This window comes from Pygocentrus nattereri, chromosome 22, assembly GCF_015220715.1.
Source record: "Pygocentrus nattereri isolate fPygNat1 chromosome 22, fPygNat1.pri, whole genome shotgun sequence".
NCBI classification, from domain to species: domain Eukaryota; kingdom Metazoa; phylum Chordata; class Actinopteri; order Characiformes; family Serrasalmidae; genus Pygocentrus; species Pygocentrus nattereri.
The window spans coordinates 1869588-1895890 of NC_051232.1; the positions used below are offsets into that span (position 1 = coordinate 1869588).

At 38.9% G+C, this 26303-nt stretch overlaps 1 protein-coding gene across 2 annotated transcripts in view; it reads right to left on the minus strand.

The window, feature by feature from the left end:
• Window positions 1-315: 315 nt before the first annotated feature.
• Window positions 316-26303, minus strand: part of klhl5 (kelch-like family member 5) — a 106606-nt gene continuing 80618 nt past the window's right edge. For both annotated transcript variants that reach the window (XM_037532840.1, XM_017685197.2), the window contains 6 exons: window positions 22568-22754; window positions 21354-21578; window positions 19294-19456; window positions 17540-17752; window positions 14292-14463; window positions 316-6758 (listed from right to left, as the gene is read on the minus strand). In XM_037532840.1, the coding sequence (XP_037388737.1) occupies window positions 6702-6758; window positions 14292-14463; window positions 17540-17752; window positions 19294-19456; window positions 21354-21578; window positions 22568-22754 (1017 nt within the window). In that variant the 3' untranslated portion in view covers window positions 316-6701. The remainder of the gene's footprint in view (window positions 6759-14291; window positions 14464-17539; window positions 17753-19293; window positions 19457-21353; window positions 21579-22567; window positions 22755-26303) is intronic.

Here is a 26303-nt window from a genome sequence, read left to right on the forward strand (position 1 = left end):
AGTAACTACAGAAGGCAGGACCTATCAAAATTTTGCTATTGGTCAATTACTATATCAACAGCATGCCATCAAGGTGCACCTACCATGTGTTCTAGATTGACACCACTGAGCAAAATTAGTTTTTTTTCCTTCCGAGATGGAAAAAGATCTTTATTCCTAGCTCCAGTTTAACTGAGACAGAATCAAAACAAGCCATTCTTAATTTAAGTGCTAAAAATTTTACTAAATCTTTATTATAGTACTTATTTTTAAGTGAATTAACTGACAAATGCACACAGGCACACAGACGGAAAAATAAACGTGACAAAACTAGGGCATGTTTTATATTTTAATACAAAATTGTATTTACAGCTCATCAGCACAGATTTATGGAATGTAAAGAAATTGAACATTTAGTAGCATAATAATAATAATAATAATAATAATATTAATAATACAAAAGAAGACAGGCACCTTCATGAACTACCCCCCAACACCACACAACTCTCCACACAGTGGCCCATATTTATTAAACGTAATAAAGAGTAAGAATCTGGAGCACACAGCTCGTATAGAACACTCAACAGAATTACATGAACTGATGAAACCGGATCTTAGATCATTGTTCTCACTTTAATAAATATGGGCTGATGAGTGGAATGTATCTGTAAAAATTGAATAATACTGGATTTATATACACAGTTAACTGTACAAACTCTTATCTTGGATGAATATGACGGAGATGAAATTAAGCTTAAAACCCATAAGGATGATTTTAGATTCAAAAGACATGAGCTAATCTGTGTCACCCCGTTTATTCTGCATACATCATAAAAAACACAAAAACAAAAAACAGAAAACTGAGTGGGGCATTAAGTAGTGTCCAGCATGCTGGAGATGGAACGTCCAGAGGCGGTTCAAAGTGATGCTTCAAAAACGTACTGGACTAGGCAACGTGCCATGGACAAACAGCCCTGGCTCTCAAAAACACGGTAAACTGTAGCTTTAAATGAAAAAAAAAGGTGTTTTTTAAAAGTTCATTTCGCCAACGGAATCATCTTTTACATCTGCTGCGTTAAGACTCATAACGTTATGTTTCTACTTTGATATTGTTATAAAATCACATTTAACCACAGAGTAAGTGTAGATGTGTTACACAAGAACAGTGTACACTGTTTTCAACACTACACAACACAGCCATGATCTGTTCAAAGAAAAAAAGCTTTTCTACAAGCTGTACACATCTTTATATATACTTCACAGGCCTGACATAAAAAGTCTCTTTTAATTGGTTTTGTATTGTCTGCTTGTGTGTGTATATATACACACACATACATAAACAAACTGGTGTTTGTTGATTTGTGTATAGGCTGTACAATGCATCTGAAACTACATTAGTTTCTTCCATGAAGTATGGCTGATTTTAGAGGTTATCGTATAGTGCAAAATAACCGCAACCTATAAAAACTGTACAGACACAATGTGTAGGAGTGTGTGCGCACATCTAACGTTCTGTGTAATGTGTGAGAACTTCTGAGTGCTTTGTAAGAATGACACTTTAGCTCCTTTCAAACTCGGCATTCACATGGAGATGTGATATAAAGGAGACAGCTGTATGTTCAGGTGTGAAGAAAATCCAATATGCAATACGCAATACTTAGAGACACACTGTGACCTGTTCACTCAAACCACCCTTTGGAGGTTTTCAGGGACACATATGACCACCTAATATTTGTAGTGTAAACGCTTTAGCGTTGATGTGTCCCATCAACAATGAAGGACCACCTATTCAATGGCCTCATCAACACAGAGATTAGGTTACTTTCGTCATCTCTTCTCTATGTTGCATTAGCAATCCATGTGACCTAAACATCGGTAACAGCCCATACGGATACACGAACAAAGACTTGTGTTATGTGGGAAACGGGTGCGGCTCCCTTCCTAAAGTCACAAAATCTGACCATGTGTGGCGACTGGAGGAAATGCCCTCACTTATGATCAGTTCACTCAAAACAGATGTTAATACCAGGTATGAACAGGGACTACAAGGCTACGTTCACACTGCAGGCGAAAGGGCCCAAATGAGTTTTTTGTGTAAAATCACACAGAATCTGACCGTTTAAATTCTGATCTGGGCCTCTTTTATGCATGGTACTGCAATCACATACGTGGCAACGTGGACTTCATAACTCTTACGTCAATCCAACGCAACAGTCATCACAATTTTACATGCACGGGAACACATGCCTTACTTTAAAGTCATTGAAACACCTGTTATTACAATTACGCTTTACATCTTTAGGTTTTGAGAATGTACAATACAAGTGCAGGCAGTGTGAATAAGCAAGCAATCCGCTTTCAAGGAAAAATCAAACTAACAGCTTTTCAAAATCAGGTTCACTTCAAAGATTTAGAAACAAATTAGTCAAAGGAGCTTCATATAGATCAGGTTCACCTAGCATTACCACTTTTTGGTACCGAGTCTGGGATTCTTTGTGAGCTTTCCATTTCTCAGCTTCCATCATTTAAAATGTCTCATTGCACAAAATTGTAATTTTTTTACTTTCTTTGTTTACTTTTAGATCAGTATAGGCAGATTTAGGCAGTAAATTGGATTTGGGCCTCTTTGGTTATGTGTGTATTTCAATTTTTAGATCAGATCTTTCTAAACTGATGGTTCACATTTGTGTAGATGACCGATTCAAATCTGTGATTAACGTGTGTCCTGACACACATCCGTGAATCACATGAATGAACTACATGTGTCATGAACAACAAACTGACCAGCAGAACAAGCCTTTGTCACAAAGATCATTTGCTCTAAACACTACTCAGCTGTTCATTATTAGAGTATGATGAAGGTGAAAGAGAGCCAGATGCTTTGTTTTTGCATCTGATCAAGGACCACATATGAAAGTGGTTCAGGTCAGTTTTGAAACGATCAGATTTGTGTGTCCACAGAAATCTGAAAAAATCATTTATGTTTCACATCAAGGCAAAACTCTCATCTGTGCCATGTCAGCCTGGCAATGAGAACATATGCTTTTACCTGCAGACTGAATGCAGTCCAGCTCTCTTTGGCCCATACCTATGACCTTTAAAGAAGACCCAGCAGCTAGTGCAAAACACACTATACACCACTCTCTCTGATGTATTCTGCTTCTGTGCAGCTTTCTTTCATTTCTGTTTGCCTGAAGCTGATGGTTCTGTTCTTTTTTCCAGCTGTAAAACTCAAATATGTCTTGGGATATGAATCTGTCAGTCAAGCCTCTGAATCTGCCTTCTTTGAGTCCTGAAGCAGTGCTCATGCAAGATACAAGAGTGTGTCATTAACACACACACACACACACACACACACACACACACACACACACACAGATGCACCAACAGAAACCGGAATACTGTATGCACATGCATGTACAGACAGTAATTATGAAAATGGGTGGATATAGAACCAAAAACAATATCAGTCTAAAAAAAGTTCAGAAAATAAACAAAAAGATGACAGAAAGTAACATGCTTAGACTAATATATATTCTAGTACAGTACGCACTTTGATTCTAAATTCCAGCAACATGAACAGGGCTAACATTAAAAATAGTCAATCAATGACTTGATCGACTGGAGTTTCTTTCAAATGAGCCTCTTGAAAACAGATCACACATCTCGCAACCACCACCTTCCTTTATCTCACCAGATGAATAAACAGGAAACAAAACACCAGTATAATTATTTATGGCATGCAGGAAAAACACCTTTTTCATCATCTGTATGCTTTTCTTACTGGATGTTCTTGCATTCTCATCACACCTATTGACATTTTTAAGTAGGGTTACGTCTGGGCCAAACTCAGGCTTTAAAGGAGCTGTACGCAATTCTGGTGAATGACTGTTGATATTCAAACATCAAAACAAATATCCTCCCTTCAGTGCTCCATCAGAAGCTCCACCTGCCATCAGATACCATGATTTAACAGTAGAGCAAACAACAACACAGAAAGTAATGTAACGAACGTTAGCTCGGTTGTGGGTTAGCAAACAGTCGCTACAATTCCTGCTGTGAAACTAACCAGTTACTATCACAAACATTAGTAAACAGGACAAAACAATACTGAACTACTGATTCTGTGAAACAGCAAAAATAAGTTAATGTTACCCCCCCAGTCAAACAGGAGCAACCTCCTCATCCCTTTTCATGAATTCCAACTCTCAATGAAGCTTAAGCCAGTTTCTTGTTCGAAATTTCCCGTTCTACCTTACAAGATGCAACAGCTAGACTACATTCAGGCACCTGAGCTTCTTGTTTGAATTTTCTCACTGTATCTTAAAAGGTACAGCAGTTTCTTGTTCGAAATTTCCAGTTCAATCTTACAACAATGCTGTGTGGGTGGTCACTGTGTTAGGATGGCCAAGGTTTTCACAGGGCGGGACTAACAGCCAGAACAGCTAAGCTCAGATTACAACACATGCAGACGTGGTGTGACTTCATTTGCTGCCATTACACCACTATGTCTTTACATACACAATACTTGTTGTTGTACGTTAAGGCTGATATTGATAGCAGTGCTGCTATGCAGAACAAAACCTATACAACAAAGAAATTCTCTCCCATTCTGTCTTTTCATGCTTTTTTCCATGCTCTGTCCTACAAATCAAGAGGTCATATTTAACTACACTTCCCAGAGTGCCCCATTTTGTTCTCCTCGTTTTCTGTCTTTGATTTATTTCTAATGAGGTTTTTTTTTGCTCACTGTCCCTTCTTATTTTTTGGCTCACTGATTGCCATTTCTCTTATTTTTTTGTATTTTACACCTTATTCCTTTATCATTACCATAGCAATATCTTGATGGCTTTTGCACTGGTTAAGTTTCAGGTGCACTGAGTGGATATGACCTGAAACTTTGCAGGGAAAACACACCAGGCAGCAGACCACAATGCTGATTTGGGCTGATTAATGCTGTTAATGCAGTGCGGCTGTCATGCCAACTCGATTTATAATGTATCTTTGTTATGAATCGAGAATGAATGGTTGGCAACTTTCACAATAATAATGCACAGATCAGAAAACTTCCTTATAACAGAAGTTAAAGGTGCTTAAAGTGGAAGCATTTGTCCACTGGCTTCTATTATAAGTGTACTTTGAGTCAACAGATTTGTAGCTCAGGGACATGCACTGTTTGTTTATACAGTATGTGATAATTAACTTAATGTTACAGACATAAAAAACAGAGCTTATAATGAAAAATGCCGACAAAGTATTCTAAGAGGGTGTGCATGGTTTGTTATTGTTCAGTAAAGTCAGTTTTCATTGTTTAGCCTGTTTCTACAACTCTGAATACTTAATTAGTTGTAGAATTAAAATCCCATTATACTAATATAATCTATAGTGACAGACCTTTAATGAAGTAAAAACTGTTTATAAGCTTTCAAGGAAAGCAGAAAACCTGCTGAAAAAAAAGAGGTTGGAGCTGTTCTCTTACCACTCTGCATTATCATTCTCAGCTCATAAGCCCTCCCAGCAGCTCGCCTGTTGTTCTGACCTTGTCGATGTCCAGGGATTTCTGCACACTCTATCTGACAGTGAGGCTAAGATACACTGACAATCAGATGAACTACAATCGCTATATATTTAACAACTTAAAAATGACAAAAAAACAAGCAAACGACCAAAAAAAACGTACACAGCACAACATAGCCGGGGGGGGGGGGGTTGCTAGTTACAGATGGAGGGGGACCTACTAGCAAGCACTGACGTACATCGTTACGGTAGGGATAACAACAACTAGCCAACTTCATTGTAGCTAAATTGTTTGAAAATGACCCCCGTTACTATAATCAGAGGAAAAAAATATGACTATGCAGAGCTCATCTAAGGTCTAAGTAGAAATATTTTCATGAACATTTTACATGCATTTTTGCATGACTGATGGCAGCATGCAGTCGTGTAAATGTTGCTATGGAGATTGACAGCATCCACTGAATATCTGTGATGATCTAAGGAGAGCTTTGTCATTATTTATTTAGGTCAGGAGAATGCAAGTAGACACCAACCTTTCTACACCCCCCATTCCACAGCTATACAGTCCAAGGCCTCTGTACTTGCTGGTGTTCTGCAGATGACATCACTTAAAGTGAAAGAATATTTGGCTGTGTTACTGTGTGGCACTAGCAAACTTTGAATTAGCTGGGCTTTAAATCAATTTCTCAATTTCCGCTGCACTGAAGTAACAAACACACACACACACACACACACACACACACACACACACACACACACACACACACACACACACACACACACAACAAGCAATACAAATGGGAAAAAGAGGAACGAAAAATGAGGGCACAAGAATAAAGGAGCATTACAAAAAAGCACACTGCTCACAGCAATAAGAATCAGGAGATGAGGGAAGAGAGGAAGAGCAGAAAAGAGCAGGAAAGTGAAGACTCTTCTCAAAGAGAGACATACTAACTAGCAGTCTGACTAAACAGAAGGATGACTGACCTTTTCATTGACCCAAAAAAAGGAAAAACTTAATAAAAACAGGAAAAAACCAATATAAGAATCAACCCATAAGGCCAACAGAATATTCCACTTAGTGTACATGTGTTTGTTCTCTTGGTCATGTTGTTCCATCTTCCTGATTCCACAGTGAAAAAGAGTGAGATGAGGCTACTGTACAAGGATCACCATGGAGACGACAGGCAGAGGCAGCAGCAGCATCACAGTTTAACAGCGACCACACATGCGCCGGCACGGCCCAAGCACAGTGGTGCCACCTAGCACACAAACAAATAAATAAAATATCAATTTAAAAAAAAGAAATAAGCACTAATGCATGTATTTACTCAAAACATTGCGTCTGGATCATTACAACAAGTCCATTAATGGAAGACTGCTTGTAACGATTTCTTCCTACAATATGTACGACTGTGTTTCCTAGGACTGGGTATTGTTTAAAAAAAAATTTGAATACCATCATCGCTTAGCAAGACTGCTTAGGTATTGACATTTTGTACTGACAAAGTTTTTTGATTCTTGGTAGTACTGAAGTTAATTGATCGACACCATAAAAGTACTGATTTTCAATACCTGGCCCTAGTTTTTGCACCAAAATATGAATTATTTTCAATACAAAAGTAAAAAAGTTCATATTACCACCTCTTGTCAACACAAAAATGCAGTGCTCTTTTAAAGCTTATTAAACACAATTACACAGAAGACAAATACAAAAAGTTGTGATTGGAGGACAGGTGAGGTTTTTTCCTTAGCTTTGTGTGGGTTTAACTGAACAACATCCTATGCAGTACTACGCAGTGCACTTTCAAAGACTTTCGTTTTATCTTTTATCATTTTATATTTTGTTAAATTTGAGGCTCACAATCTTCTCATGGCCCAGACGATCATTTAAAAGCAGCATCTAATTTGTTACTTTACTAGCAGCCTGAGAACTGTCACAAACTAAATTTAATACTGCTCAAGCCAGCTCTACTTAAACATGGGCACCTGAAGCATGTGACGTTTGCAACAGATGTTCAAGTTCAAAGTTTTTTACCTTGTATGTTGCAGGGAATCCATCAGTAAAACCTAACTCTGTCTGCTGAGCTGTTCAAATCAGACATACTTAAGATTAAATCTTTACTTAACATATACAAAGCCTGGATGATCATAGTCAGATATTGGCAATGATCAGCTAACTCAATGACGATGATTCAAAGGAGAAAATATCAAGTTTTGCAGACAAGTAATGTGCATGTACATTAGGGGTGGGAATCTCTAAGCACCTCATGATTCGATTACGACTCAGAGGGCTGCGATGCGATTTTTAAAACCATTATCGATGTATCTTGATGCATCTATTATTTCTGTACAGGATTTGTTTTTTACTTTTAAAGCAAAGTGATCCATAATGAATTTATTTCCAATATCTTTTATTAATAAATCAATGGAAGTGATGTGACAAGTGAACTGGAAGACTCGCATTCACTGCTATTGCCTGGGGCACATTAAATGCTGCTACCTCTCATCCGTGTTTAATGCATCGTTACAGTGAAATAAGATCCTCTGGCAATAGATGTCTATGCAGCGCATGTAACAGCTGTCCGGCCCATTTTTTCAGTGATTTCATAACTTCAGTTTTAGTCTCACTAGGGGGGTCTCTGTGTCAGTAAAATATCTTTGAAAAAGGAATGCATGAAGCATAGCGTAAAAGCCCTGTTTCACAGTGAATGAGAACTGGTGCGCAGATTGCAGGTCACACAGCAATTCGCATTCATAAGCACTGCAATTGATTTACTGGCAAGTTAAATCTCCAACAAGAGACTATCAAACATAAAAAAGTTGGGAAGATGAAGCTTAATTTTCAAATTTTCCTGTTCCACCTTAAAAGGTGCCGCATTTACATCTGGCAGCTCAGTCAGAATTTAAGGTGGAACAGGAAAATTTGAACAAGAAGCTGAAGAATGAGAAGCCTCGTAATACAGCCAAACGTTGAGAGACATTTTACAAGAAACTGATCTACTTCAGAACAAAAGTTTTCTGGCAGAGATGGGAGTAAAAGCGGCTATAGTTAAAGCTTAAACCAGAGCAAAGTTTTCGTTTATATTTTTAACCTAACTAATACTAGGACATTCGCACGTACTGGACATAAATGTTGTGGCTCCCAAGGTGATCTGATCTTTGTTGAAAGGACAAAGTGGCTTTTCTTAACATTTGGGTTGTGACTTCTGACCTAAACTAGCTTTAATGCAGAGCCGGTCGGATTTCTCGCTCATCCAGTTGTGTTTTTGTTATGTGCCGCCACAGACTGTCCGGGCGATGCACTTCCGCACTTTCAAGTTCCACCTTTTGTGTTCCGAAAAACATTGTTAAAAATTAAATATTTAGAAAATCATTTTTTGACATTTGTGAACCGATTCAGAATCGTTCACATCCGCAATGCATCTAAGAATCGATTTTCCCCCCATCCCTAATGTACATGTATTTTTTCTTTACTGTTAAATCCATTGATTATTATGAATTAATTGTTAGGCTATGCTAGAGGTAAAGGAAAAGTACTAGATATTACCTAACACACACTATTAATTTATGTACATGCAATTTGTAACAGCAAACATTCTACTGTGACAAATGGAGCTTCACAGTCACTGTGGTAATTAATTAGCCAGACACCAGGGGGCAGTGTCGTCCAGGCTGAGTGTATTCATCTACAGAGGAACAGCATGAGGGGGAAAAACAGCATCAGTGTACTAGGAAGGGAAAATTAGCCAGTGTAGTACACTCATTCTTTTTATGACCCTTCTTTGAGGAACTGTTTCTTTTCTTTTCTCATCAAAAGTAAGTGGATGTGTTTTTTTCTGTATTTGCTTATCCTTTTGATCTTTCAGTCAAAATATTAACAACCTTTATTTGAAATACAATGACTGAAATAAACCTACATTTTACAAATATTGCTCTTAAATCTGTCACTACCGTTGGTACTCCATCATTTAATACTCTGTGTAGCCCCTCTTTACAAAGATAACAGCTCTGATTCGTTTCCTATGATGCTTAATGAGATTGGAGAACATATAGTAAAGGATCTGAGACCAGTCCTCCATACAGAACCTCTTCAGATCCTTCAGACCCCAAGGTCCACGCTGCTTCAGCTCATCCTACAGGTATTCTATGGAGTTTAGGTCAGGGGACTGGGGTGGCCATGGGAAAACCTTAATTCTGTGGCTAGTGAACCATTTTTATCTTGATTTTGAGGTGTGCTTTGGATCACTGTCCTGCTGGCAAACTAGGGCCCAGTTTAAGCTTCTTGGCTGAGGCTGTTGGGTTTTAATTTGATTTCTGCTGGTACCTGATGGAATTCATGATGCCATGTATCTGAATAAACTGTCCAGGGCCTTTGGAAGAAAAACCTAACAAGCCCCAGAAGATCACAGTTCCACCACCATACTTCACATGGGGCATGAAGTACTTTTCTGCATGCCAGGCTTTGTGTCTATACCAAATCCACCTCTGATATTTTTTGCCAAAAAACTCTATTTAGGTCTCATCTGGCCACAGAACACCATCCCACCGAAAGTTCCAGTAAATTTGCCAAACTACTCCTTGAGTTTGTTGGTCCCTGACAGCAGAAGTCCTTTTCTGTCAACCCCCCCCAAAAACTTGTTTGTTTGTAATTTGGGAGATGTTCTGTCCCCAAAACCTAATTTCCCATCTGTAGTCCTGTAGGCAGATTTTTAAAAACATCTCCAGTTGTTCTTAAACTCCTTAATTATTGTCTTGACAGTAGCAATTAACATTTTAAAAATGCAGGTATTTTCTTGTAGCCATTTCCTGATTTGTGCCAAGTAACAAAGTTTTGTCACACATCACTGCTGTATTCTCTGGACTTTTGGCCTGTGTTTCATCTCATATATATTTGCCCATGATGCAGGAAGCCATGGCTGGGCATTTAATTCAAGTGAAATTAAATACATGAAATATGAACAAAAACCTACTTTGTTTAGATTTCACTCTTAAAAATTTCTAGGTCTGTGAACAGCTGAGACACACACAGATTTAAGATATGAATTATTTCATGACAAGTTTTTTTCTTTCAATCATTACACTCATCACACAGCTTATTTAGCTCATGTTTGCCACAGGTGCCAATATTTGTGGTGCGCACTGTATATAAATGTTGGGGTGGCAATTTTTTTTAAAATCACTATCTCATTCATTTTTGTCCCCAATACAGCCCTGATTTTTTTTCCTGACAGTCACCAAAGGACAAGTACTCAGGGCAACTCCCCAAGCTCTAAACCACAGCCATACTGACCCACACTCCTCTACATGTAGTTTTTTTCATCCCTTGTTTCTCCCATAGAGTCCCATTCTTTTTCGCCCTCATTCAATGTTATGTCCTTTGCCCAACAGCCACCAGAATGCATGTACTCATTCAAGGAGGATCCCCAACCTCTAATCCACAGCCTCACTAACCCACACTCCCCTCTGTATTGTCTTTTCACCCCCCATTACTCCCAAGGAGTACCATTTATTTTCATCCAAACCCAAGCCCTATTATTACTTTTGTCCAAACACACACCAAAATGCATGTACTGTCTCAGGTCACTTCCCCAAGTTCTAATCCAAAGTCATACTGACCCGCACTCCTCTTTGTGTCATTTTTTCATCCCTTGTTTGTTTCATAGACTATTCATTTTCACCCCCAAACAAGACATATGCTTTCCTTTGACTTACAGGCAACAAAATGCATGTACTTACTCAGGGCAGATCCCCAAGCTCTAATCCACAGCCATAATGACCTGCACTCCTCTATATGTTGTTTTTATCCCTCGTTCCTCTCCTGCCTAGCAACTCTTTAGCAACCATTCCACGTTTCCTTCAGGAAATGCACTTTTCTAATTATTATTATCATTATTATTATTATTAAATCCCAGAAAAATGAAACATGATGCATATCATGTATTGTGAACATGTCTTTAGAGTATATATAGATATTTAGAGTATATACAGATCTAGATTAAATAAGGGAGCCTTGAAATGTGAGGACATAAATGGAGTTCATGTGCATATGGTTTCATATGAGTGTTATGTGAAAAAATTCCACAATTGACTGAACTGAATGGAGCAGCACGCACGCACACACACACACACACACACACACACACACACACACACACACGGTCTCATTTCCATCCACAGTTGGTATTAGCACTCTGCAGCACGCAGCTTCAACGCAATTACGGAAGGGTGACACTCACTGACAAGCATGTTCACACCACACACACATATACACACCCATCACAAGCACACATACACACCCATCACAAGCACACATACACACCCATCACAAGCACACATACACACCCATCACAAGTGCAAACACACACCCATCACAAGTGCACACACACACACCCATCACAAGCGCACACACACACACGCTCTCTCTCTCTCTCTCTTTAACCTCCTTTTCCTCTTCTTGTCAGCCATGCATAATGATGAAAAGCTCTCAGTTCACCGACAGGCTACCAATAAGCTTCTAAAAGTCAAACAGTTATACTAGGCCTGGGTGATAAAGCGATGTAATCATAAATTGGCAATGACTGACACGTAAACCAATGATGATGCTTTGAAAAAGATACCTACTGTGTTGGGAAAGAGCATTCCACATATTTAGAGAGGACTTATTTAATTTTGAATAACTTTCTAAATAATGTGGGTGTAATGACACAAATATATTACTGCAGATATTGTCGTATTTGCATCATGATATGATACATTTTCAATACAGTTTGTAAAAGAATAGAATGCTAACATTTATTTACTGGTAATTCCCAAAACTCCCATCAGTTGTTGTGCTTCTTGAAGAGATAACTGACCCGAGTCATTTTCTTAGAAGAGAGCTATGTTTTATATTGCACATGTATATTTTTGCAAACGTGAGTTATTAATGAGTTAATAATAAACATACATCTGCTAAAATTAAATCAACAGAGCACACCAAGTTCATTTACAGTCAGTTCTTGTGTTTCTATACAAAATACGGCTAAAATGGGAGTGAAAGGTGAATTTCTAATGTAGCTCAATCGCTCCCAGCTAACTGTGGAATCCAGGACCCTTTACAACTGGGTGGTGGTGCAAATTGGAAGCTATGAAGATCCAAAGTGTATCTGTTATAATAATGGAAAACACTTTTTTTTAATATGACGCAACACACATGGATTTGGCTTTGGAACTCACAGAACATGTGTGACAATCTGACATTTCTCCAATAGGGGGATCTATTAGCATGCAAATCACTTCTGTGTTTTTTCTGTGTCCTTTAAAGAGAAGAAACAGCCATGAGTGTATATTGCAGTAACAACTTGAGGTGAAATAGTTATCAAAAACTCTGGTACTTGGGGTTCCATCAATTTTATTTTCATTACATTTTTTTTTTTGCGCAAAAAATTTATTGCCGCTTTTCTTGTTGTGTAACACTGACTCCAATGATGCATGTGGACACACACACACACACACACACACACACACACACACGTACAGAAGACTGTTTAAGGTAGCACAAAGAGAGCATGACCAGACTGCTAGCATCAGTATGACAGTACTACCGCTCTTGCATACCAAATGCGCTTAGTAATGGGAGGAAGCAGACAGTGTAAAATCATAACAGGACCAGAGACAGAGTGGGAAGAGATACATGACAGACAGACAAACAGAGGAACTGACAGTGACTTTTATAAATCTGCATACACAGTAAAAGGCCAACACAGAGGTGGAAAGGAGGACTGATTTCACAAACCGGCAGACAGACAGTCTGAAAGACAATATAAAATCAAAGAGGCCATCAAGAAACAGAGAATCGCCACTGTCTTAAAAAATCCTGCATCTCCAGAACAGTAACTTTACAGGAGAAAGAAAAATGTTCTTAACGTTCGTTGTTGTGTGTTTTAACATAATGAGATTTTATTCAGAGTACTTCTAAATAACTTCTATTGGTCCATTTGTCATGAAACATTCACACAGCTTGCAGGGCCGCCGGATGCCTTTAGAAATGTTTTCCTGAGGTTACACCACATCAATCTGCCTGACCATGACTCAAACACGGCAGCTTTTTCAATATCTGTGAAAATGCTACTGAGCTTGGAATTGCACCATAAAGGTCACTTCTGGTCATCTTCATGAGCCCATACCTTGCTGACTCATTCTTAAAGCTGAATAAGCTGTCAGAATACACTGCTACAAAGGATACTGTAACTAACTGGTTCAAACCAAATATACAACTGTAAACATGACAATGGCTTTTATTTTCCTTTGATATTGTTTCCCTTGAAAAGACTACTGCAGTGGTGAATAAAGATCAATCAACTATAATACTGATGTGGGAACTGACTGTACCAGCTCTTAAGGAGTTAAAATAAGTCCACTGACATGAGTACCCGTCCCAATAAATGTGACAATAAATGTATTTATGTTTTTTATCCTCTGACTGTATATTTTGTTTTATTTATTTATTTTCTCAATACATTTACTTTAGAGGCGGTTATACCATGTGACACTTGATGAAATCGGATGAAATTAGCTGAAAGCAGGCCTATTTTTCAACATGCCAAACTATATTAGTATTATTATATTTTAATTATAATTCTATCATATAACTACGTTGGGCTTTTATTAGCATATGTGGTTGTATGGTCGCACCATCTGACATTTTTAAACATTTTAAACAAAAATGCATATCATGTCACTGATCTATAACTCAACAGACAGACACAAAATCAATCACAAAATCAACCAGGCATACAAATGGTCAGACAAACCTGCATCCACTCGTTGGTCTGTGGGTCATAAGCTTCCACTGTGTTCAGATACACCTGCCCATCGTACCCTCCAACTGCATAGAGCCGGTCCCCCAGCAAACACACTCCAACTGCATCCCTACTGACGCTCATCGGCGCTACCGCTGTCCACATGTCTGTCTTGGGGTCGTACCTACAAGAGGGGTATTATTTTTATCATCATCTCAAATTAAGAGACTATTATTAAACCTTGCTTTTGCTTTGTTTGAGTGAAGACATGCAGTCACGCAAGCACTTCGTAGAAAAGGTTGATGACCCCAGGTTTAGTTCCTCACCACCACAGCAGCACCATTGCTGAAAATGTGGTTTCTTCTTTAATGGTGCAACAAAACAATAGAAGCCATATCGGCCCCTATACTTACAGCAGATTATAATAATCAGCTGGACCTCATGTATCATATGAACATTACAGAGTGTTATAAAAGATCTTTGGTTTTTAGACGCAAAGCACCAAAGCGACCTGACTGATTACTAACTAACCAAATAAATAAAAAGATAAAATGTTCAGCAGATTAAAGATTCATTGTTCACAAGATATTTCTGATAAGATTACATAAAAGATACATCACCCGTATAAGGAAAAACAAAGCTGAAAGATTAAAAATGATTAAAAGATACCGAGAAAATGAGACTCCTAATAACCACCTGCAAGACCTGGCAGACCACCAAAACTGATGTCCCCATCAGAAAAACAGTTTCAAATCATTTTTTGATGATATACAGACTTTTAATAGAGAAAATGGCTTCTCTCTCTGTCTTTGCCATTCCAGGCCCAGAATGCCTGCTATAGCATTAGGTAACGTTAGAGGAGCAGGCATGAAACCTCTTGCGGGAACTATGTAATGCTTTACGGCACCACATCACATTAACAGCTATGGCTCTTCAGCCATCTATAAGAATAACCTAGAACGCTCAAGCAAAGAAACTGCTGGTGTTTTCAGAACACTGAACCAACCACCCCAGGATCCAGACCTCAGCATCACTGAATGTGTTTGGGATTCTTTGGATCATATGAAGCAGAAAAACTAACCAAAGCAAAGGACGACACACTAGCTACTGAAAAATCTGATATTACATTCCATATTATATTAAATTTTTTGAAAAATATATGTTTTCTGCTTCTTCCTGACAGTGAAACATGAATGGCATGCACGTACTGGCTGTTTTAAATCTAAATTGAATTAAAAAAAGAAAAGAATGGCCTCTTTGCACATCACTGTACGTAGATGCACTGTCAAGATTTTGCCTATATTATAAAAAAGAACAATAGCTGTAGAATTATATTACTGTACTCCTATACAGCAACATTTACTTCAATATTTCTTTCAATGTGTTATTTAGTTTAGTGACAAGGCTCTGACTCTTGAACATCGACTTGTGCAGAAGATTTAAGACATTTTAATATCTTTCACCACCAATTATGTACACACTCCACTTCTGAACTGCACAAATTCAAGAGGTCAGATACACACAAGTTGACAGGACTCAGTTTGAATTGGGATGTGGTGGAAAGCTGAGACAAACTGAGCTGAGGGTTTGAGAGACACTCGGCTCACTTTAGAGACGATCTCTGACAGACGGGTTGACAGACAGCTTACTTTACCTCTAGTCACAACAGAGAAAGACACACAGCTTGAGTCATGCACAACTTTTTCACACAGACAGGTAAGCACACAGACACACATACAACTAGAACATGCAGAAGCTGGAAAACCAGAATTCCCCATACATACAAAAAACAAACCTCTGTTATTTCCAATACAACTCATTAGGGGTGGGAAAAACAAACAATTTTAGATGCACTGCAATTCTCTCTTGAAAGATTCTGCATTAATGCACAAAACCTCTAATTCAGACTTCTGCACAGATTAATAAACACTTCAGTCTGTTTACTGTTTACAATGGGCCAAATTCCAAGTTCAAAAGTAATGTCATATTTAGACCGGCTCTATGCTCAAGATGATTTTCTCAGATTACTGAAAGTGATTGCATGCAGTTCAAGTTGCAGAGACTGCCAGGGTTTTCTTGCATAGCTGCATCTGAACACCTCCTTTTATAACAAGAACTTGAATCACTTCAAAGAAATTGCAGATCCACAGACAATGCAAACTGATAAAGCAGACAGCACCTGATGGGTAAAATCTGCTAATCTATTACAATAAGCTGTTGCCTAAAAGACATAAAACACATTTTGATATTTAAGTGTATGTACACTGAAAATATCTCCCAGGAACGAGATCTTCTCATGGGATCCAAAATGAAAATGGGTTTCAAATAAGTGGGTTTTAAACCATAAAATTAAACATTAAAAATGAAAATACCATAACAATGAATAGAATCAAAGATCATTCTATGTCTTTGTTACAGCTTCCATTATTTTCAGGAAACTTTCCGTTTTTACTAAGAAATCTGCTGGGATATTTTTCCACACCTCCAAAGTTCAGTCTTAGAAGTTGGTTGCATTTTGTATTCTTACAATCCAAGTAATCACCAAATACATTCCATGATGATGAGGTCTGGGCTCCATCTTTGACAAATATGCCCCTTTTTTTCAGCAGTGTGCTTAGGGTCATTATTTTGCTGTGGTTTAAATTTCTTGCTAAATGCATGATGAATTAAAATTTCTTTGTACTTCTCACCAACTCTAGATGTTGTTACCGATCCTCAAATTTGCAGTGACTGATAGTTGTAGACATGGTTTGAAGAGTCTTTCATTACTTCAGCAACACACAATCCTGCCTTCTGGTACTTCCGAAGATCTCAAATTAACACTCATCAGTCCATAAATCCTTATTCCAAATCTTATATGTTCAGTTTCGCGCTAGCATCAATTTTCTACTTTTTGTCCATTTCCTTTTCTCAGCAACAGCTTTTCAACAGCTAAACATCCTTTAGACTCATAGTGCTGATTTCATTCCATTTCTAATGGGTTGATTCATCATGAAATATCAAGAGTTACAAGTGTCAAAAACGAGGAAAAAACAACTACCTAAAAGCATTATTAATATGGCAGCTACAACATGTATTTCCTTATATATATATATATATATATATATATATACACACACACACACACACACACACACGTTATAGCTGCCATATTAATAATGATTTTAATGTGCATTCTAGGCTGTCTATTTAGTTAAGGGTAGTTGCTAAACAGTCTGTACTAATAGGACATTAATACTGACAAACTTTGACCCCCTCACCTTTCTACGCAGTCAGAGAGTCGGGATGTGAGACTAGACGCAGGGGCATCATGGCCACCAATGGCGTACAAAAAGCCATTCCAGGTTGCCACGCCGACACCACCCCTGCGCTTGGACATGGGCGCACAGGCACTCCATTTGTTGGTGTGAGGATCAAAACACTCAACTGACTTCAGACATGAGCTACCATCCCTGCCTCCTACTGCATATAGCCTGTAGAGAGAGAAAGAGAGAGAAAAAGAGAGAGAAAGAAGGAGGCAGAGAAAGAGAAAAAAGAAGGGAAGACATAGCGGAAGAGAGGCATACAGTACTCTGTGAAAGTTTTAGGTATCTAAGCAATTTTTAAACAATTAACCTCAGCAGTGAGTTTATCACAATATACATTAGAATAAAGTCGTATTCATAATTCAGATAAACAGAAAAACAATAAACAGTAACAAGAATTTCTAGGGTCCATTTTTCCTGGACACCTTCACAGCCGCCACAGAGACTCGTTAATATCATCAATTACATCATGAGCTCAATTTACTGAGCACTGATTGGTCAAACCAGGAGCTGCTTTTTAACTACATATAATACTGGACTTCCTCGAGGAGGAGAGGCTTGGAGATGGGTAAACAAACATACTAACATCCAGAACATCATTATACAGCGTGGGCCATTTGTATGGATACACCCAAATAAAATGGGAATGGTTGGTGATATTAACTTCCTGTTTTGGCACATTAGTTTATGGGAGGGGGAAAACTTTTCAAGATGGGTGGTGACCATGGCGGCCATTTTGGATCCAACTTTAGTTTTTTCAGTGGGAAGAGGGTCATGTGACATCAAACCTATTGAGCATGTCACAAGAAAAACAATGGTGTGCTTGGTTTCAACATAACTTTATTCTTTCATGAGTTATTTACAAGTTTCTGACCACTTATAAAATGTGTTCAAAGTGCTGCCCGTTGTGTTGGACTGTCACTGGAACCCTCTTCTCCCGCTCTTCACACACTGAGAGCAACACAGCAGAAGAAATCCTAGCACAGGCTTCCAGTATCTGTAGTTTCAGGTGCTGCACATCTCGTATCTTCACAGCTCGCGACCAGTCCACTTTCCAGGAAACTGTTCATCTAGGAATGCTCGGACCTGACACCCATAATGTGGTGGTGCACCATCTTGCTGGAAAAACTCAAAGAACGTGCCAGCTTCCAAAGTGGATTGGTCGTCGTGGGCCAGTTGAATGGCCTCCAAGGTTTCCCGATCTGACCCCCTTAGACTTTTATCTTTGGGGTCATCTGAAGGCAATTGTCTATGCTGTGAAGATACGAGATGTGCAGCACCTGAAACTGCGGATACTGGAGGCCTGTGCTGGCATTTCTTCTGCGGTGTTGCTCTCAGTGTGTGAAGAGCGGGAGAAGAGGGCTGCACTGACAATCCAAGCATGGAAAAATACTTTGAAAACTGAAAGCAAGTCTCTCAAAAAAAAACAGAAGCTGTAATAATGTCAAAGGTTAAACACACTAAATACTGAAAAAAATCACCATTATATTTAGTTGCTGGGGCTTCTGTATAATTTTCTGTTAAACAGATATTTTCTGCTGTTTTCCTGATACTAAAAGATGAATAACTCATACTTCATGGTTGTTTTGACTGAAAATTAAACAAATTAAAGGGTTTTCTTTAGCTTTTGCACAGAGCTGTAGTCGATGGCCCATTAGAGAAATAATAATTAGTAGCAGCCCTGGTGTAGCACACTTATCAGAACTTACTTGCTGTTTAGAACTGCAACTCCCACAGTGCTTCGAGGAGTCGCCATAGACGCGACAAAACTCCACTGTCGTGCCTGAGGATCCCAACGCTCCACTGTGCTTAGATAGCTCCACCCATCATGACCTCCCACTGCATACATGGGGCCCTCCAATACTGCTACCCCTACACACAGGAGCACAATACACATAATTCAATTCAATACACAATTTAGATACACAGTATCTATTTTTATGTACAGTACAGTAATAGTACAGTACAGTAATAGTACATTAGGCATCAGATTCAATTCAGCTTCAAATAAAGATACTTTGTTAAAGGAAAACCTTCCTGATGTACAGATTAAAGCACTTGCAGTAAATTTAATGTTCAAAGGAAAGAGAAAATACAACATGAAACAGCTGGCTAGTCTGTAGCTTTGTATTTTGGGTACTAGGAAGCACGTTAGGCAGTGCACTAGTTATAATACTTTAAGGTTTAGTAAATTACAAGTCACATTCTTTTTTAAAGTTATTAAAACTTTAGCTGTATTAGCTACTGTGCTTTATGCTAACAATACACTAAACGACTTTGAAAAAGACTTTGAAAACACTTTTGAAAGACGAAAGTCTGACACTGTCAGATCTAAAGACAGCGTCACAAGTTTTAGTCACAGACTATGTTTTTGTAAATACAAGAAATCTTGCAGTGTCGCTATTTACAAGACTGCAACTAGATGTTTGAGATTGTTCACCATCATGGACCTGGTGGACGTTTACAAGCAGATAAACACTTTTCCTTCCTATTCCATTCTCTGACAGATCATTACCCAGAATATTTTTCATTAACCTGTAAAATGTGCAGTTATTTTTAAAAATTTGACAAAGATTTACACATCAACAAATAATGCGGCGATTCGGCATTGTTGATTGGGTGTCATGAACTAAACCACAAAAAACAAACAGCATAAGAGAAAGCAAAAAAATGAGGAAGAAACATCAATAATTCTTCAATAACGCTGTTAAAGTCCTGATATATTAAAGCAGGCAGTTTACATGTTAAGTTAATGTAATTATTGCATTAAAGTTGAGCAGATGTGCCGTTTTTACACAGATTTCAGGCAGTCACACATACATTTTCACTCTTTTTCTCTCTCTCTCTACTGCACTGCACGCATGCGCTCGCCCGCAAGCACTCACACACCCCCTGGCACGTCACTATTTGCATGAGCCAAGATTTAAAACTTAAAATAATATTAAATACGGTTGATTTTGTCAGAGCATCAAGATGAGAAAAAGACTTTTAGTGATTTAAGTTTACCACCTTACAGTAAATGATTAAGATGATGCAAGAGAGACACGACTCTAACAAGACTCTGATTATTTTATTCCGATGTTGGATATTTGTCTGTAATAGTGAAATCGCTTGAAAAGTCATTTGATATAAGGCCGTCATTATGCACACTACATAAAAACTAGATACTGAACAACCATTTCAAATTGTTTTGCCTCTTCCTTTTAAACACCATGTTTCAGGTCTGTCCTTGGGACTGAAGGTTTTTCAGTAATCAAAGGCTTGTTATTTGAAGCTGTCTTGAACCTGACATTTTAGTAAGAGTTCACCTTTGTACGATGCAACGACTTTAGCTAAACTAGTCAAACTAAAATCCTCTACACAACCTGGATTGACCTGGAATCGCTCCTGAAAGGCCTGAAACTTAAACTGACTTGTGAATATCTCTAATATCTAATGGTAATTAACATTAAGGTCTAGTCAGCTTTTCTTAACTTAGGTGTTGACAGCTCAAATTATTTAGTCTCTTTTTTAAAATAAGAAATTGTTACTTTTTATTTAATTTGTTTATTTGTATATATTCTAATCTTATATGCAGTTTTCACAGAAAAAAAACTCACTTGCTACCTGTGTTTAGGTGCCTAAGACTCTATATATCTGCACTACACATGCTCACAGATATTAACGTAGAATTCTCTTCCCAACTCATTGTCAACAGTAAGCAAAACAATCTACAAGCCCTTAGTGGAGCCAAAAACACACTCAGGGTCAAAGGTCAGACGTGGCTCACCTAGGCCATGCCGGTGTGTAGACATGGGAGGCATGATGCTCCAGCTTTTGCTCCGGGGGTTGTAACACTCCACTGTGTTGAGGGTCTTCAGGCCATCCCGCCCACCAACCACGTATAGCCGGTCATCGAGGACAGCCACACCAAACTGTAGCCGCCGTCCACTCATCACCGCTACCTGCCGCCAGGAATCTCTCCGCAGGCAGTACTGCTCAATACTGGTGGCACCTGAAAATAAAGAAAGGAAAATTAAAGGTGCAGGTCCAGCAGTTTAAAATGCTGAAACCAGACATTATTAACCACTAAATTTGCAGAATGGGTCGCTCCCAGGAGCTCAGTGAATTCCAGAGTGGTACCGTAATAGGATGCCACCTGTGTAAGTCCAAGTGTAAAGTTTGGTGGAGGGGGGATCATGGTGTGGGGTTGTGTTTCAGGAGTTGGGCTTGGCCCCTCAATTCCAGTGAAAGGAACTCTTAATGCTTCAGCAGACCAAGAGATTTTGGACAAGTTCACGCTCCCAACTTTGAGGGGAACAGTTTGGGGATTGCCCCTTCCTGTTCCAATATGAGGATATACATATCGTGCATCATTCAATACCATGGGATGGCCCGTGTAAGAGTGAAAAAGTGAAAATTAGTCTCTCACTTTTAACTTGCACCGAAAACCTGCTGCTAACGGGTAGGCTCCCTCTAAAACCCATTCATAAATTCCTCTAGTTTGTCACTTTTAACATCCAGAGTACAACGGAGAACACAAGCAAAACGAACTGCTATCATGAGTTAACAGGGCTGTTCTGGTTCTTGGAAAAGATAATGCTTATTTTTCCTGGCTGTGACGTGTTCTCTGCACACATGACCAACATGTTATCTGGTGTGACTTTTTAGCCATGATAACTTACGTCAGCGACCTGTTAATGAGCGCACCATCACCCTCTACTTTGAGCTCCGCCTTCACGAAGCGTTAGATTGGTTTAGAAATCAGTTTTATAAGTCTACATTCCCGCTCACATTCACCTCAAACATTTCACTTGGTTGTCCTCATATGTTCTCATTACAAGATCATATCTGGGCTGGTCAAGAAAAGACAGCCTCATGTTGTGTGTTCATTGTCAATTCTTTACTCTTCCTTTGCTATCAAATATCATCCATGGCTTGGACTGAATGACCTAAACCACATTCATTTACAACAAACATTTTATATACAGTATGCTCTGTTACCTTTTGTGGCGTCCATGCCCCCCACAGCAAACAGTGCCCCCACAGTGGCCTTTCGGGGACGTGTCCTCGGGCTCTGCAGCAGTGGTCGTCGCTCAGGTAGCAGGTGGTACTTCATAGCTTCCATGACCAACCGCTGACACTCCACACTGTCCCTCAAGAGTGGGTTTCCCTCCATATCAGCCAAAAACTACAAACCCGAGAAACAAAAAAATCGCATTACCCATAAACCTTCATTCCACAATATCCATTGTGAGGGAAATGGACCCTAAATTTGCTTCACTACAATACCCACAAACCTTGACTCCACACTGCAGGCTTCCCGCCATGTCAAAAAAACCCCAAAACAATATATGTTTTGAATATGACATACAATCGCTGTTGTCAGAGGAAAAATATTCAAAATGACAACTACAGAGAAGAGAAGGACAGAACATACTTTAGTTTTAATGTAAGTCAATGGTTCCAGACATTTTTCTAAGCCATTTTGAGTCATTTCTTTTGGCCCATTCATCATGAAATTTACAGACAATGTAAAAAAAAAAAACTACACACACACAAAATTAAAAAAACCCAAAACCTTTACCGCTTCAATGTCCCTCAGACTGGGTGTCCAAAAATGGATAAATATCATATTTGCTAAAAGAAGGCACAGTCTGTGAAACACTAATAAAACACAAAAAGCAGTGATTAATGAATTCTATAAAGTAGGCAAACAGTACAAAAACACAGTGTGATTGTTTACCTTTTACCTTTTGTAAATATACACTTTCTAAGTTTGATATCTGCAACACAGTAAAAAAAAAGGGCCAGGAACATGTTTACCGATGTGTTACATCACCTTTCCATTTGGGGGCTGAAGACACTACTCGATCTAGCCTTGAAAGCAGATTTTTTTTCAGTTATTCAGCTATAAAAGTCTTCAGCTGCATAACCCTTCAAGAACTTTGTTGGCAAACTTTGTGTTTTATAATGTGCCAAACAATTTCAGTTGGAGACAGGTCTGGCTTGCAGGCAGCCCAGTCCAGCACATGTACAATTATAAATACGCAGCCTTGCTGTTGTAACACCTGCAGAACATGGCTTGGATTTGTCATGCTGAAAAAAGTATGGATGTCTTCTAGATAACAGAATATGCTCCAAAATGTGTACAATCATATATTTCAGGGTAGGCCATGGGCACTAATACAACCCTATAGTATGACAGGCCCTGATTTTTTAACTTTACGCCGACAACAGCCTGGATGGACCTTTTTTCCTTGGTCCGAAAACATGACGTACATTATTTCCTTTAACAATATGAACAGCTGACGTGTCAGATCACAATACATGTTTCCACTGTGCATCAGTCCACTTCACAATCAGCTCAAGCCCAGATAAGTCAGCGGTGTTTCTGGATGTTGTTGACATATGGCATCCACTGTGCATGAAACAGCCTTAACTTGCATTTGTGGATACAGCGACAAACAATAATTGTTGACAATGATATGTCAAATGTTTCTCAAGCCATGTGGTGATTGGTTTTTCATGCAGTGTTTCCGAGGAATGGAATTTCACAGGCATTTGGTTGTGGTTTTCAGACTTGCCCTTTGCTCACATATATTTCTCCAGGTTCTCTGAATTTTTTTTTTAATTTATGCACAGCAGTGGGTGTAATACATAACATCCTTGCAATTGCTCGTTGAGGAGGAATGCTGTTCTTGAATTAATCGCTGAAGCATTTTTTGACAGGTCTTGACTTATCCTTGCTAATATAGGAGGCCTTTCCTGGAGGCTCCTTTTATGTCCAAGCATGATTGCATCACTTATTTGAGATGTTTCTGAACATTTCACAATGTTCCTCGTCTTAAACTGCCCCTGTCCCAACATTTTTGGTGCATGTTGCAGGCATCAATTTCTGATTAAGTGTATGAAAAACATTAAATATGTTGTCTTTGTACTGTTTAAATACAGGTCAAAGTGGATTACAAATCACTGCTTTCTTTTAAATTTGTGTTTCAAGGCAAAGGTTTGTAGTAACAATAAAAATAATGATGATAATACAAAATACTGGGAAAAAAACTATACAGAACATATAGAACACACACACACACACACACACACACACACACACACACACATTTATTTATCCTCTCAATATTAGTCCAATGAGATCAGACATAAGAATACTAATTCTTGCATACCGATTTCAGGTACTTTTCTCTCTTCTCTCTTATTCTGTCTAATCCTTTCATGCTGCAACCTCTCAGAGCCGCCTTAACGAGGTGCTGCATGCTACACTCATCCCCTCATTCTCTTTTTTTCCCTGTTTATCTCCTCCCTCGCTCATGGTCTAGCAGGCGAAAGGGTTTTTAATTAGAAGGAAGCCACTGCTCTGTGTCCTAATCTCACAGTAATGAAGTCTGCTGGAATAATACACACCCACAGACACGTGTCTTTAACACACACACACACACACACACACACACACACACACACACACTTATTAAAGCAGAGATACATTATGTATGCAAATACACACACACACACACAGACACACACATACACCCCTCTATGAATTTTCATTAGCCAGTAATTGCTGGCTTTTGGCCAATAAAGCGATAAAAAATGTTAAGTAACACTCGGCAAGATTGCCCGAGGAGAAAACCATGAAGTAATTATTTTTACATCACAATTTTTACCTAATTATTACTTTTTTTGGAACAACTTTTCAAAATGCTCCAACTTTATTCAAAGACTGAAAATGGTAGTCTATTAAGCTGTACTTCAAAGAAATACCGGATGTTATTTGCATATAACATTTAAAATGATCTTTTATTATGCTAGTGTTCCAAATATACACTTCATTTGAAACACCTACCAAATAATAACACTGTGCTAAAGTTAAAGACCACCTTGATATAATTATCAACGCACGCTAACCCTGACACCGCTGCTCTCAAGCTCGAGTTGCTGGCCTCGTTGAGGAAAGATATTGCTGATATCTTCAAAAAGGAACTCGGTGATACTCTCTGCGATGTTTTGTCTACTATCCAGCTTGATCTGCGATCTAAAGACACAGCTGGCACAGGATAAAGCTGCTAATGATGCTACCATGTCCAAGCTAAAAAGTACGGTCAGAGAGATGGAGCACACACTCACCGAGTGCTCCGATGATATCGCCATGATGAAAGCTACTATCGAGTCCCTCACAGCTAACGCAGCCAAGCTGGAAAATAAATGTGAAGACTTGGAGTCCAGATCTCGGCGTAACAACATTAGGATACTGGGAATACTGGAGGGTCCTGACACCTGTACGACTGCTGCTGTAGCTGCCTTACTGAAAGAAGTGTTTGGTTCTGGTAAAGGAGCCACTTTTGGACCGGTCCCACCAGACCCTCCAACCCAAACCCAAGCCCAATGATCATCCACAAGTTATTGTGTGCAGATTTTATTATCACAGTGACTGCGTTGACATTTTATGCCATGCTAGATAGTTCTGACAGAATAAAGTCAGAGACCTGATCATCTCAATCTTCCCTGACTACACTGCCAAGGTAGCGCGGCCTCGAACTGCATTCAACGAGGTCAGGCGCCAACTTCATGGCATTAATGGTGCTCGGTATGGTCTGATTCACCCAGTGCGACTTCGCATAACATACAACGGTGTTGAGAAGGGCTTCGTTTCAGTGGAGGAAGCCAGACACTATGTCAAAACCTTGATTTCTGAGTGAACACTAACAGCTTTTCAGTTCTGTGT